At 38.4% G+C, this 15,640-nt stretch overlaps 1 protein-coding gene across 2 annotated transcripts in view; it reads left to right on the top strand.

The window, feature by feature from the left end:
- LOC106875642 (GATOR complex protein MIOS) overlaps positions 1-13,673 on the top strand; it is a 26,245-nt gene extending 12,572 nt beyond the window's left edge. For both annotated transcript variants that reach the window (XM_014923870.2, XM_052977238.1), the window contains exons 11-28: positions 487-542; positions 986-1,059; positions 1,678-1,722; positions 1,930-2,048; positions 2,373-2,507; positions 2,634-2,709; positions 3,277-3,442; positions 4,420-4,491; positions 5,259-5,371; positions 6,377-6,552; positions 7,289-7,354; positions 7,848-7,920; positions 8,886-9,024; positions 10,086-10,127; positions 10,615-10,786; positions 11,514-11,616; positions 12,507-12,597; positions 12,780-13,673. In XM_014923870.2, coding sequence (XP_014779356.1) covers positions 487-542; positions 986-1,059; positions 1,678-1,722; positions 1,930-2,048; positions 2,373-2,507; positions 2,634-2,709; positions 3,277-3,442; positions 4,420-4,491; positions 5,259-5,371; positions 6,377-6,552; positions 7,289-7,354; positions 7,848-7,920; positions 8,886-9,024; positions 10,086-10,127; positions 10,615-10,786; positions 11,514-11,616; positions 12,507-12,597; positions 12,780-12,837 — 1,776 coding nt within the window. In that variant the 3' untranslated portion in view covers positions 12,838-13,673. The remainder of the gene's footprint in view (positions 1-486; positions 543-985; positions 1,060-1,677; positions 1,723-1,929; positions 2,049-2,372; positions 2,508-2,633; positions 2,710-3,276; positions 3,443-4,419; positions 4,492-5,258; positions 5,372-6,376; positions 6,553-7,288; positions 7,355-7,847; positions 7,921-8,885; positions 9,025-10,085; positions 10,128-10,614; positions 10,787-11,513; positions 11,617-12,506; positions 12,598-12,779) is intronic.
- The last annotated feature ends 1,967 nt before the right edge of the window (positions 13,674-15,640 follow it).

A 15,640-nucleotide genomic window follows, 5' to 3' on the forward strand; every position in this document is an offset into this window, starting at 1 on the left:
AAACCACAATCTTCCAATTATGAGTCCAACATCCTAACCACTAAGCCATGCACCTCTACTCTAATTACAGGTACCTCATACTGACTCGTAACTTGAATAGTACAGTATTAATAAACTTGTATCATTTATATTAATGTCCAGACACCTGTAATTCATTGAACTATTTAAGCAAATTAGAAATTTAATTTAGAGGCAGGATGGCAAGTTGGCCAAATTGTTAGCATGCTGAGCAAAATGTTTAACAGTGTTTTATCTGTCTTTACATTCTGAGTTCAAATTCCACCAAGGTCAGCTTTGCCTTTCAGCCTTTCTAGGTCATTGAAATAAATACCAGGTGGGCCTGACTCTAGTCTAAGGCTGAAAACTCTTGGCCACAAGGTGAGATTTGGTGCCAAATGTTGAAAAGCCATGGGTAAACATGAATATACTCTCTCTTAGAATTCTATCTTCAAGTTTACAGTTGTATTTCTTTAACTTGTTCACTAGGAATTTACAATCTCTGAATTAAAACCTGTACAGAAAGTCAGTTGGTGCCCCACACGGTGAGTGTAGCAGCTTATATATAAATGTGTGTATGTGTATTAACCGTTAATCCAAGCATGTTTTTTTCCCTCTTTTCATTCCTTTTCTTAGAAGAGCACAGGCTTGAAACATCAACGATTTCTTCCATTTTTCCTGAGCGTCAAACTAATACACCTTGTTTGTTGTTCCCTCACCTGTCTCTGTCTTTGGTTATTGATTTTTTTTTTATACACTTTTGAACTATATATATATATTGGTCAATTGGGGCAAAAGACACAAGCCCAAGGTGCCACACAATGGGACTGAACCGAAAACTGTGTAGTTGAGAAGCAAGATTCTCATCAAACAGTGCAAGTCATTATCATCATCATCATCATCATCGTTGAAATTAATAATTAATACATTTAGTAACTATAAATTTTGCTTATTATTAAAATGTCCCTTGGTGTTTTTTTCTTTTCAGGGTCGGTTTCCTCAGTATTCTGTGTAAAGATAGCTCAACAATTCAACACTGTGATATTATCCACACTTCTGATGGTAAAGGATCTTTTTAATTTTGTTTCTCTTCAGTTTTTCTTTTCAATAACCTCTCCTGCTTCCAGATTTCTAGAATTCTTTCCAACTACCTACTCGACAAACTTCAAACAAAACACTATAAACTTCACAAACCTATGCATGCTCAACCTGCTAGAAATGGTAGCTAAATGGCCCTCAAATTATGTTCTATCATCTTAACCTTTCTGTTACCATATTTCTGTTGCAATACACTATTTTTGCTTCACTTAATTTTGAAAATAAGCAAGAATTTAGTAAGATAATTTCTGTCATTGTTGAGGCCCCACTTTCAAAGATCATGCTCCACCACCAGTGTCTCTGGGGGTATCTCTACTTCTTGTGGAGGAAGAACAAATAGCTTACTTGTCTTCTTTGTGCAGCCCATGCTGGAGTGCTGTCTTAAAGGCTTTTAGTCAAATACATTGCCACCAATACTTATTTTTCAGGTCTGGTTCTTATTATATCGGTGTCTTTAGCTGTACCGCTTAGTCATGGGATTTAAAAGAAAGACACATGTACAGTGGGCTTCCACACAGTTTCAGTTTACCAAATTTACTCACAAGGCATATGTCTAAAACTGTTTCTTTCATACTCTTCTAGGCCCAGATGATCTTGAGCCAGCTTACATTCAAAGATATACACCCTGTAAGTATCATCGTCACCATCATCGTTACCACCATCACCATCATCGTCATCACCATCAATCCTCACTCTTCTTTTTCTCTCACATTCACATGTTCTCTCTCTTCTTCTCTCACTCTCATATTAACACATGCTCCCTCTCTCACTCTCTCTCTCACTCACTCTCATACTAACACATGTTCTCTCTTTCTCTTTCCTTTATTGCCTCAGGTGATAAGTCGACATGCCTTTCCTCCTTTGCTTGGCATCTCTCTGAAGACAATCGTTTCCTCACCATTCGACCCAATGGAATAATGACTGATGAGACGATTTGTAACCAAATTGCTCTGGTAAGTTACTTCTCCATCTTTGTAGTTTTGTTGTTGTTGTTGTTGTTGTTGTAGCAGCAGCAGCAAGTATTGTTGTATAGCTCCACATCAACTGTAATGTGTCAGACCAGTTATCAAGTGTTCCAGCTGAGATTATCCATCTTATAGTCAACAAGCTAATCTAGGACTACATTATCTAATGTGTCCCCTTTTTGTTGTTGTTGTTGTTTAACCCCAAGTCACACCTATATTATGAAAGGTGTTACTGTTTTCATCAGTAAAAAGGTAAAAGACTCATCCCCTCCCTGCTTCAGCCATGAATATTTTTATCTCTTTATCTTACAGGATTGGTCGAATGAATTTAATTTAACAGAAGTTTCTGGGAAGAAGAAAGAAGACATTCATCTTTGTAAAGAACTCCTCAAAGAAGACATTGGGATGATTATGAAGAATCGAGCCATGCTTGAATATGGAATGGAGGTCAGTCCCTAATTACACTAGCCATGACGTTGTTTTTGTTGTAAATCTCAACTTACGGTAGTTGGTGGTGGTGGTGGTGGTGGATCTCTCATCTGTTGACTGTGTATTGTCATTTTATATTTTTAGATAGATAAACCATGGAAAAGTGCTGAAATAGTACAAGATGACAAAGTGCTTTCACGACTCTGGACGTGGATGGCAAGTATCCTTTTAATTCTGTTTGAAAATTACAGAAACAGATCCCATAAACATTATTCACATTATTTACATTTGACAGATATTTATCTTCATCTTGTTTGTTGTTAACACGTTTCAGCTGATATACCCTCCAGCCTTCATCAGGTGTAGATCCCATAAAATTCAAAAGTTCTTTGAACAAATTTCTCAAAAAAAATCCCGGACCAATCTCCTACACCCAGATATGTCTCCAACAATAATAACTTGTTGCTAGAGTGGGCCATGGTGTCCCATATATGACTGAGGTGTGAATCACAATCTAAAAGACTTCACCAGGTGGCGCTGTTAAGTTAGACATGGCCTGAGCCTATACTGGCTGAAACCGAACTTATCTAAGTTACTCATATTTAGAGTTTTACAGTGAAGGTTTTAAAAATTGTATTTTCACTTCCTTCAGTTTATTTTAAGTTTCCAATATCTGTTGTGTGTTGTGCACAAATCTTTATTAATTACCAAATTTGTTTGTTTGTGATTAATAATGTTTATTTGTATGAAACTGGTCCATTGTTTCCTTAACTGTTGTTTATCCCAGTGTGTAAAGATAGAATTAGAGATAAGATGAGAAAAACTGAGCAGAATTGCTATTATGGAGTTGAGAGTGTTCTGTTAAACTTGAAGAGTAAAGAGACGCGAGAAAAATGGCAGGGACTTGAAGATAATGAAACATGTGCCAAATATGTTTATCGCAGTGAGGAGAGGTAAGATGTGCCTTTTTTTGTGTTTTATTGGGGTTTTTTATTTTGTTTAATAATTTTGTCAGTAAATGTGTCAGTGGCCTATCATCATCATCATCATCATCATCCTTTAACATCCGTTTTCCATGCTGGCATGAGTTGGATGGTTTGACCAGAGCTGGCAAGCAGAAGAGCTGCACCAGGTTCCACTCTGACTTGGCTTGGTGTCTACAGCTGAATGCCTTTCCTGATGCTAACCACTTTACAGTGTGTGATGGGTGCATTTAATGTGGCCCCAACACAGGACACATGCAGGTCAATCCCTTTCACTAGAGGGTGGGGTGGTCTTAACACTTCTGCTGTACAGGACAGGTCTTCTTGAGTACAGCAAGGTGTCAGGTATCCCAGTCCTTTGTCATCTTATCTGAAAGGTTCAGCATCCTGGAGGTTGTCCTATGTCTTCCTGGATCTCCCTCTTCCACGTGTTCCATCCACTTTGAGAGATTAGCACTTCTTTATGGAGCTGTCAGCATCCATCTGGATCACATGACCAAACCAGTGCAGTCTTCTCTCTTCCACACGCAGCAACCAATTCCTCTTATACTTAACCTCTATCGCACATATACACTTACATTACACATCCAGTGGAGCATACTAGCCTCATTTCATTCTAGTCTTCAGGAATGTTATTGTGGCCCAGTGTGGACAGGGTTATGCCTGTAGACCAGGCATAGCTGAGTGCTTATGATGATTGTTTTGTGATCATAAAGTCCCAGGTTCAATCCCACTACATGGCATCTTGCTATAAGTCTGAGAATTTGTTGTTTTGGACTTTTTTTCTACATTCAGAGGCATTTCCTGTCCCCCAACTGTCACTTAATTCTGGGCAAGGTAACATTTTGTTTTAATAGAACGTGTTTTCATTTATTCTCAGTTTTCTCCCCTCTACCTGAATTTAGAGCAATCCATATATTTTTGTCTTATTTACTATGTTCTTACAGGTACCATGTTCTACAGATGTGTGGCTGGGACAATCTACAAAATCCAACTGGAATAAGTGAGTTCAGGAGAAGGTGAGTTACTTCCATTAGCTGTTGTTATTTTGGTGAGAGAGAACTATAGATAATTGCATATATATAACTAGATGACTGTATATATGTATGTGTGTGTATATATATATATATGGTTAATCCCTACACATCTTTTCTCTCTCCATTTTGTTAATGACGTGCTGTAGGGTAGGGAGGGAAAAGTGAAGAGAAAGAGAGAAATACAAAGTGCTTAGCAGTGGGAAATTTTAAAATCATATATTTTTGTGACTGGAAGTAAAATAAATTAGCAAAATAATAATGCATATCATCCTTTCTTTCTTAAATATCTTCTCTTTATCTTTTTCATCCTATGGAATTTCCACAGGTTCCACTTGTCTCATTTAGTGTAAGTAAAATAAGAGTTACTAATAGTTTCTTGCCATTGGGACACATGGTTAAGCAGATTTTTATAACATACCTTGTATCATCAAATAGATCAAACCATGTGCCCATATATATACACAGAGAGAGAGATGTATGTATATACACACACACATGCTTAAACCATAATGGAGAATATAGTGAAAAGAAAAATCTAAATTCTTGGCTACAAGATAAAGCTGCCATCGCCAACAACAATTAGAAAATATTATGGTGCATATGGTGGTTGCATGACGTTTGCAATGAACCACCGATGGCCCCATGTGGTTAGGGTTAGGTTAATGTTTCATTACCTCCAACTTTTTATATTTATTGTCTACTTTTGAATTTCTTTAAGTTGTGTCTTGTATGTTCTTTCTTTTTTGTAGACTACAGAAACAAGGTGAATATGAGAGGGCAGCAGCTATAGCTTTATTTAACCTCCACATAACATTAGCTTTGGCTATTCTCAATGATGAACGGTCCCCTTCTTCAGATGAAGGTAAATTAATGTCATTTCTCTGTGTGTGTGGTGAAGGTGCATGGCTCAGTGGTTAGAGTGTCAGGCTAACGTGAGGTTGTGAGTTTGATTCCCAGACCAGGTTGTGTGTTGTGTTCTTGAGCAAGACACTTTATTTCATGTTGCTCCAGTTCACTCAGCTGTAGAAATGAGTTGTGACATCACTGGTGCCAAGCTGTATCCACTTTTGCTTTCCCTTGAATAACATTGGTGGCACGAGGAGGGGATACATCCCTGTAACTAAACGGTTTTGTAAAAGAGACCAATGCAATAAATACTGGCCTTAAAAAAATCAACACCAGACTCAATTTGTTCAACTAAACCAGTGATTCACAGCATGGGTCATGGGAAGATTGCTGTGGGGCATTGTTCTATAAGCACCAGGCATAAGGTTCTCATTTTATTCTTAGTCAATAATGTACCCTTTTTTTTTTTTGGACTAAGTACTTAATAAAAGAGTTACCAATAGATTCTTTTGTATTAAATAATTGTGATCATGTCACGTGACCAACCAAGCTATCAGATGTCGTTACACATCACTGGTCACAATGCATTTTGCATTGTTTTAGCCTTCAAATGACACCACCCCCACTGACTAAGCAAGCAGGCCAACATTCCCCCCTGATTGAAAGCAGGACTGGAGCAACATGAAATGAAGTGTTTTGCTCAAGACCACAATGCACCACCCAATCAGGGAATTGAACCCACAATCGTGAGTGCAACAGCCTTACCACTAGGTTAAAAAAATATTAAAAATAAAGTTTTTTTTTTTCCAACCACAAGTGGGGCATACAATTTTCTGGAAAGTTATTGTGGGGACTGAGGGGAAAATAAGTCGGGTGACTAAACCCTTCAAGACAATGCCCCAGCATGACCACATTCAAGTAACTGGAACAAAAGATAAAAAGATATAATTATCATTTTTCCTATCCTGTCCCCACCCCCCTGCTGCTCTCTTTTCTCATTCATTTATGTTTTATTTCTCAGAATCTGACCGCAGTTTGGCATTGGTAGGCATGGCACTGGCTGGTTTCACAGAGAACAAAGATGCCCTCTGGCAGAAAATGTGCCGTAATTTCAGACGACAGTTAACAAATCCTTACCTAAGAGCTATGTTTTGGTTCCTTTCCTCATCAGAAACGGATAACTACAAAGAAATATTGGTGAGTTTTGTTGCTGTTGTTGTTATTGTGCTCTTTTTGTTGTTCGTGTTTTTATACTTGTAGTGTTACTGCAATTATGTTTTTGTTGTTGTTGTGTACATGTTTTGTGTGTGTGTGTTTCTTTTTCACTTATTTCAGTCATTAGATTGAACTCCCTCGTGCAGAGACAAGGGTGAGTTGTAGTGAGTAGTAGCAGTGATATACAAACAACAGGATGGTCATGGCTGGAACTCTTGATCAGAGTTGATTCAGCACTAAATAACAATAAAATAGGATATAGCCAAACCCCTGTGAGGGGTTGGTGTTAGGAAGGGCATCCAGCTGTGAAAACCCTGTCAAAACAGACAGTAAAGCCTGGTGCAGTCTTCTGCCTGGCCAGCTCCTGTCAAACCGTCCAACCCATGCCAGCATGGAAAGCAGACATCAAATGATGATAATAATTCATGAGTGAATGCATGCATGCGTGCATACAAGGCTTCGTTTCAGTTTCTACTTACCAAATCCATTCACAAGGCTTTGGTCAGCTTGGGTCTATAGTAGAAGACACTTGTCCAAGGTGCCATGCAATGGGACTAAACCCAGAACCATGTGGTTGAGAAGAAATCTTCTTACTACACAACCATGCTCTGTAAAAGACCTTTAGAATGTATAAGTTTTGTGTGGTGTTTGTTCTTGATTTAGCTCTAAGTAACAATCAATAATATGATAATGCCATTATGAAATTTTATGTTTCCAGTTTGAAGAAGGAATGGCTGTTGGGGACAGGGTGGCATTTGCCTGTACTTTTCTTCCAGATGATTCTGTGAGTACCAGCTTGTGTTTTTTCACACATACTCTCTGTCTCTCTCTCTCTCTCTCTCTCTCTCACATACTCATATACTCCCTCTAACTTTTGCATACACTCATATTTTCTCTCACACACACACTTATTGTATCATACACACATCTTTTGTTATACTCATAGTTTCTCTCCCTCCCTCCTCCTCTCCCTCCCTCCTCCTCTCCCTCCCTCCTCCTCTCCCTGTCACAGACTCCATCCAACTCCCACACAGTGTCTTCCCTCTTCCTTTCCCCCATCTCTTCTTTAGTTCACTCTACATCTTTCTTTCCTTTCCTTCCCCTCTTCGCACAGAGCACAGGAATAACATTCACCTCCTCCCTTCTCACCTCCCAGACTACACTCGACCACAGAGGACATAAAAAAACTACACACTTCGCCCCCTCCCCACCTACACACTAACCAAAACACTAATCAGTTCCATTGGTCATCTTGCCATTTCTGTATCTCATTTCAGTTGATAGAATACATCCAGTCTTTATCCAATCAGTTGGTGGTGGCTGGAAATTTGGACGGCATCTTGCTCACTGGTGAGTACTAGCCATACACCTCTCTTTTATTTCTTTCTTTCTCTTCCTCTTGTGCATCATTCAAAAAAGTAATGCAAGACCACGTACAAATTTGTATTTGTTTTGTGGACAAATGACCGAGAGCTTTGGCAATATTTTGTGCTTGAGAAGAAGACCCATTGGTTGTCATGGCAGATACTGGTGTCAAGCAACTGGCACCCATTGCCAGTGGCACGTAACAGCACCCAGTACACTCTGTAAAGTGGTTGGGATTAGGAAGGGCATCCAGCTTTAGAAACCATGCCAAAACAGACTGGAGCCTGGTACAGCTCCTCAGCTTACCAGCCCTGGTCAAACCATCCAACCCATGCCAGCATGGACAACGGATGTTAAATGATGATGATGGATAGGGTATGCATTGTTTTGGAGTAATTAGAAAAACCTTTACTTATTTATCGCATCCCCTTGCATTAGGAAGGACATCCAGCCATATTTCCCATGCCTCAACAGACAGCTGGAGTCTGGACAGTTCCCTGCAAGCCAGCTCCATATCAAACCATCCAACCCATGCCAACATAGAAAGCAGGCATTAAACGATGATGTTGGTGAACGATACTTTAACACGTTCACCACTATGGCCTGTTACTGGAACTTACCAGTGACACCACGTATTTCGTGTGGTCACATGGCATACTGTTTAATTGCAAGCAAATGTAATATTTCTGCATTTTCTTTTCCTCTTTTACTTGTTTTAGTCATGTGACTGCAGCCATGACTAAAACAAGTAAAAAAAAAATAACTGGATGTAATTGTGCATTGAATTTTGGTAGAGTCGCATTTACCATGTACTAAAAAACAGAGGCACTCTGTATTTCTCTATTGTCAATCATTTCTTTATTGTTTTACTTATAATAACCAATACGAAAGTCTTGACATAATCTATGGCTATTTCACTAATATCTTCTTTCCTTTCCAATTTTATTCAGGTCTGTCTGAGAAAGGTGTACAGTTGTTACAGAAGTATGTTGACGTTTCTAGTGATATGCAAACGGCCTGTTTCATTGCAATATCTACATTTCCCAGCTGGTTATCAACGGACAGTCGGGCTGACTCTTGGATACATGGGTAACACCTTCTATTCTCAGGCCTTCACTCTTATCTTTTTTCACTATCTTCCTCCTCACAGTTTTTCTTATTTATTCAGTGTATACATACATAGTTAATGGCTCTCAAGTTTATATTTATAAACATCACTACTGAGTGGAATATAACGAGAGGGATTATATCTCGGGTCAGTCCACTGTGCTTTCCCCTCCCAGTGTCTGATGCTGAAGGGGAGATAACTAGTCTGAAATGCCTATATCCATCAGTCTGGCGAGGAAGTGCTTCAAACTAACTTGCTATATTTGCACCTATTTATCTATTTGCTCCTATTAGACTGAATAATTACTGTTGGATTACAAGAATGCATAGATTACAATTATATCAGAATTTGTTACGAAAACGTGTTTGGTGGTGGGGAAGAGTTTTGAGTAATTCACGTGTTTAGATTTCGTTTCTTCATAACTTTCAGAAAAATTGGTATTTTTTAATGAAATTTTCTGCAAATACCTTTCAGATGGTGGCAGTTATTCTGACTACCCTAGTCAAAGATGGTCTGAGTAGCCACAGCATGCTGATCAACAGTGACTAAGTAGCCAACTTCAGTAGCTATTTCTCAACAAGTTGGACAATTGTTAAGTGTTTCTCTGAGGATAATTTTTTCATTTCCCCACTAAAACAGATCTTAAAATGAAATAGTAATGAATATTTTGAATTACACGAATATCGAATGTACATACCAGTTGTCAGGAATGTGTTTATTATGTGAAATTGGTCTATCCAATTATGTTACACCAGTATATTTGGTAGCTATTTAAGCAATGTGTTTATGGATGGTTAACGGTTTAGATGTATTACTGAAGAAGGAGCAAGAACTCCTGAAATATGTATCCACACCCATCTACACGCTTTACCTATTTTCCCGTCTTCAAGTGCATTGTTTACATTGAGGTATTCATTTACAAAATGTTGTAGCAAACTAGTGCTGGCTCTAATTTCTATAGGATATCTGTAGAGACAGTTTTAAAACCTCTCTCTCTCACTCTTTCTTTCTTATTGTTCACATCAATTTATGTCCTTTGCAGCTACAGAAACCTTCTGAACCAATGGAAGTTATGGCATCAAAGGTAGGTTCATTACAAGCTTTGGAGGTAGAGGCTGAGTGAGACACTTCCCTCATTGAAAGAGGTAAATGGAAGTATGGTATAGGCACTGGAAGTATTGGTAGTAACTGAATGAAACAATTCTCTCATTGAATAAAAGAAGGGGTGCTGAAAAATTCCTGGCCTTGGATGAAAGACAATACAATAGGATTAGTTAATTATGATTTTATCCAACATATTCCCCTCTCAGATTCACACACATATTGCAGTGGTCCTTCGGTTTTTCTAAGCCCTGTAAAAGGACTCAGAAGGTTGGGCCTCCAACCAGGCCCTTTGCAACACCCTTAAGGCCAGGAACTTTTCAGCACCCCCTTGCAGTGTTGGTTGTTAAGTTCACAGGAGTATGAGAGTTGAGTGACGGATAGAGATGGGGGAAGAAGGAAATGTGATGAATGCTAAACATGGGTAGTGGTATGTTTGGTGCAGTAATATTCAATATTTTCTATTACAGAGCCTTGTTTGATATACTGTGGCAGGGCTGTGACTCACAGAATCACGAGCACTCAGAAGTATTTGTCAGCTGCAATTCTTGTCGAAAGTCAGTCTCCCGAAATGCACAGCCAGTGGTGAAAAACAAACAACAGAACTGGAGTCGATCGAGCAACACAGCGAAACATGTTAAGGTGAAAAAAAAACTGTTCACTTCTTGTTCTTTCTCTTTTTTCTGGAACCTTTTATTTTTTATTAGTGTGTGTGTGTGTGTAGCCATGTATGCACTTGTGTGTGGTGTGTGTGCTTGTATGTATGTGTTTACATCTATACTGGCAGAGGTAACCCAACAATGCCCAGATGTATACATAACCACTTATATAAATGAGATTGGATTGGGTTACCTATGTTCAGTCCACTGCAAGACCAAGGGGCCTCAGCATGTTCTCTTCCCCCAACCATGGTCTGATGTGGAGGCTGTGTACTTGAGTTTGAGATCCTACTGGTATGATGAGCCTATTCTGCCACACTCACTCAACACGGCTGGGCAGAAGGATGCAATTTTTTATACTCCCACCCAGGAGTAGTTAAGTCCCCAGTGCTTTATGTTTTCCATGATGTTTTCACAGGTCCACCTAATTATTATTATTACTAATGTTATTAAGGTGACAAGATGGCAGAATCGTTAGCACGCTGAGCAAACTGCTTAGTGGCCTTTTTTCAGCTTTACATTCTGAGTTCAAATTCCACTGAGGTCAACTTTGCCTTTCATCCCTTTCAGAGTCAATAAAATAAGGACTATTTAAGCACTGAGCCCCTCACCCTAAAATTTCAGGCCTTGTGCCTATAGTAGAAAGGATTTTTTTAGTAAATCTCTGATCATCAATTCCAGTCTGTTACTGATTTTCTGCTTTCTTTCAGGTTTCTTGCTGTCCACACTGTCGTAATCCTCTACCCCGGTGTGCTTTGTGTCTGAAGAATTTAGGGACTGCTTCAGGGGCCCTGTCTATAGAAGGATCTCCAGGTCAGAATCTTTACACTTTCTTCTTTGTTCTGTTTGGTTTTCAATTTTAACCCTAACCAGAACGGATCAGTCTTCTGGGATTCTGTAGTATTTGTTGTTAAGGGTCATATCACTTCTAAATAGCCTCCACCCTCAACCTTTATTCTGATCTCAGGGTGTCTAGATGTCAATATCATCACCATAATCATAATCAACCCTGAACATTACTGATTAGAGTTCTAGGACCCTGGTTTTCATGGCGCACCATAAAAAGTACTGATGCTGGTGCCATATAAGAAGCATCTGATATATTCTATTAAGTGGCTGACATTAAGAAGAGCATCCAGCTGTGGAGACTAAGCCAAAAACAGATTATGAACACTGGTACAGCCCCTGGCCTTGCCAGCTCCTGTTAAGCTGTGAAATCACAACATTTCTCCTGGATAGGATGCCAGTCCATTGCAAAGTTAACCATTTACAGCTGAGTGGACTGGATCAATATTAAATGAAATGTTTTGTTCAAGAACACAAATTGACCACCCAAACCAGAAATCAAAACCACATCCTTCATGCACTCCATCCTGTTCTTACCCTTTGGTGGACTCAGGCAGTTGTCAAGTAAATGGAAGAGACTACTCGGAAGACCTCCAATCAGGTGGGAAGATGATTGGAACAATGTGGAATAGAATGGCGAGAGCATGAGGGGGGTGGGGGTGGAGCAAATGCTGTGGCAGTAAAGCTGACTGAGCGCCAGACAGCCTGGCTAATCCAGATGATTTCATTACGTATAAACCCCTACACTTTATGTCTGTCTTTGTATTGTTCCCCTCGTCCTTTGCCAAAGAAGTAAATCAAAGAAATCATTATTATTTCTGTTTAAATTCTATTATTTTCCTTCTTGCAATTTCCAGATTCAAAAACTTCTCCATTTAAGAATTGGTTTACCTGGTGTCAGTCTTGTCGACATGGAGGTCATGCAGGTCATATTACAGATTGGTTCAAGTAAGTAGCAAGATTCTTTTATTTGTTTACTAGTTTCAACTATTGACCTGCAACCATGCTGGGGCACCATCTTCAATGCAATTTTGCAAGTACTCTTTTTATCTTTTGCCTGTTTCAATCATTAGAAAAACAGATTTTTGCAATGATTGCTTAATTTTTCTTCTTTTCTAAATTTTTTTCAGAGATCACATGGAATGCCCTGTAGCTGGTTGTTCCTGTAAATGTATGGCTTTAGACTGAATGATTACTGTTGGATTACAAGAAATTTTATTTTTCAAAACCAAAATAAATAGTAAAAAAAAGAAACAATAAATAAAAAGCACCACCCCAAAAATCTTTTAAAAAGATATAAAAGAGTTCAAACTATAGTAAAAACATTTGTTCACAAAGACAAAATGAGAAACAAATTTGTTTTTCAGAGCTATATTTGTTTTTATTTTTTATTCAAAAGGAAAAAAAAAAAGGAAAAAATATATATATATATATATATATATATATATATGCCCCCTTTCCCCCTCCAAAGAAAAAATCGGCAAATTAACCCCTAGATCTTCCTTGAGTTGAGTCTTTACATGTGGAACTGGACTTGCTGCTCTTATATCTTCAGTTTAAATCTTGTGCAGCTGTTTTCTTGTGTATTTCAACAGTTCACTTAATTCTGTGCACCTAAGTTCACTTAGATGTCTGGAATGGGAATGTTAGCAGTGAGAGACTAGTTTCCTATCCAGAAGAAGAATTTCTCTCTCGTTTTGTTAACACTGTGTAAATGAAACTAAGTTCTACACCCATAACAGACTTTCAGCGCTATTGAAAGCATTTACATTTTCAATATTTCTTCATGCAAATTATCAAAATGATAATGACCACAATGACAATGACGATGATGATGTTGATGAGAATGGCAGCAGTGATGATGATAAAATACCTCAATATTTAATCTGACATCCAGATTATACTTTTGCGTTAGCAACTTCCAAAGGGGTATTTTAGTATTTTCAGCAAAATGTATTAAAATATACATTTCTCTTTTTCTTTTATGAGATTGGATGTTGCGAAAATAAATGAATAATTTATAATTATTTCTTCCAGAGGTTTCTATAAAGACATTACTGTGTTGTAGCAGCATTGCAGTTATCTGTGTGTATTTCTAGATATGTGTGATCAAAGAAACTGTTGCTGGTCTATGTTGGCAAGAATTATTAAATCAAACTTGTTGTAAGAAGTGGATAAGTCCATTGTTTCAGACAGAGGCATTCTTTGGGGAAAAATTGACAGGAAAGAAATTAATGGGGCAGCAGAGTTTTACATCCTCTGTGTAATCAATTTAACTACTCCTGGATATGAGTATAAAAACTGTATTCCTCTGCCAAGCCATGTTGAGCCAGTGTAGCAGAGTAGGTTCATCAGACCAGTATGATCTCAAGCTCAACTTCACAGTCTCCACACGAGACTGTGGTTAGTGAAGAGAACCATGCTGAGGCTTTCATTCTACACTGGACTGAACATGGGCAATCCAATCCAACATATGACCTGTTTAATCTAACATCTGCAGTATGTAGAGGAGATTAAGTGTCCATCATATTCATCAACATTTAGCATCTGTCTTCCAGATATGTGCTGGTTAGTTTAACAGGATCTACTGTGTTGAGCTCCAATGTCCTCTTTGGCATAGTTTCTAAAGTTGGATGCCGTTTCTAACACCAACCACTTTACAGAGTGTACTGAATGCAGCATGTTCATGTCACCAGCACTTGTGAGCTACTTGACAATCTCACAAGACAAGCCTCTTAGCTGGGGTAGCCATGTGACTCCTCCTCCTCCTCTTCTGTTCCTGGTCCTCTATCATATTTTAGCCTCTCAACACTTAACGCAAAGCCAGGATTTTATCTTGCAAGTTACTTGATGACTTATGTGTGCTGGTAACACCAAAAAGCTCTGTGCACACTTCTGTCAAACTGTCCAACCCATGCCAGCATGGAATATGGACGTTAAATGATATTGAACAAAGTCATCACTATATTTTGATGATGGTGGTATATGTATGGTGTAGGTGGATTCTTATCAGCTCACCCTAGGGACACTAACTAAAGAAAAATGACCCCTACTGTTTCTTAAAAACCTGGGGCTAAAAACTACAATTCAGATCAACCTTATTGCCAACTTAAGATTACTTCGTATAAACACACACACACACACACACACACACACATGTACAATGTTGATGTCACAACTCTTTTTCAGGACTTTCTTCTCTTTACTACAGCAGCGTTTCCCTCCACACCATTTCTATCCGCGTTTCTTTTAATAGAAACATAATAAAGCTATTCATATCCAACTACATCCAGCTTAGTGCAGAGTATCACCTCTTTTGATATAGTAAAACTCAAGAGACATGGAATGCGCCAAAATTGCAATAATTACCACACTATTGCTTGATAACCAACACATTGTCCCATTAACTCATGGTACCTTAAGAAGAATACTATCTATTCTTAATAAGCCGACGGTGCGCACACCATTCCATCATTCTGTGTCTTGAACTGCTGCATAACTCACTAATATTCCAATATTCTTCTAATATTAATTCACGAGTGAGGATTTCATTTTGAGGAACAATAAGTTGTTGTGCAGCCGGTCTTCCACGAGGCATTTTCGATCTCTCAACCGCTGGTACTCTGATATTCAATCACTTGTGTGATTTATTTATAAACAAAGTAGTCCGGATAACTGCTAAGACGTTCAGTTACTTCCCTTGAATATTTTTATTTATTTTTTACCCACCTCCTAAACTTAAAGATTACCCAAAACGTAAACAATGTCTCCGAGCAGCACATGGTATCACCATAACTTGAAAAGAAGTTTAGAATCTTCCACTGCCTTGGAAATACCCATCTCTCTTTGGAAAAACTAGATAAGTATCTTTGTGTTCTTTTTTTTCTGTCGTTTATTGAAAGCTTATTATTCTTAGGGAAAATAGAAGGTTAAATGTACATAAGGTGTTTTCTGTTTTGCTTTTGACTTACGAGATTATTGTAGAGAGGTT

This window comes from Octopus bimaculoides, chromosome 27 (genome assembly GCF_001194135.2).
Source record: "Octopus bimaculoides isolate UCB-OBI-ISO-001 chromosome 27, ASM119413v2, whole genome shotgun sequence".
In the NCBI taxonomy this organism is placed as follows: domain Eukaryota; kingdom Metazoa; phylum Mollusca; class Cephalopoda; order Octopoda; family Octopodidae; genus Octopus; species Octopus bimaculoides.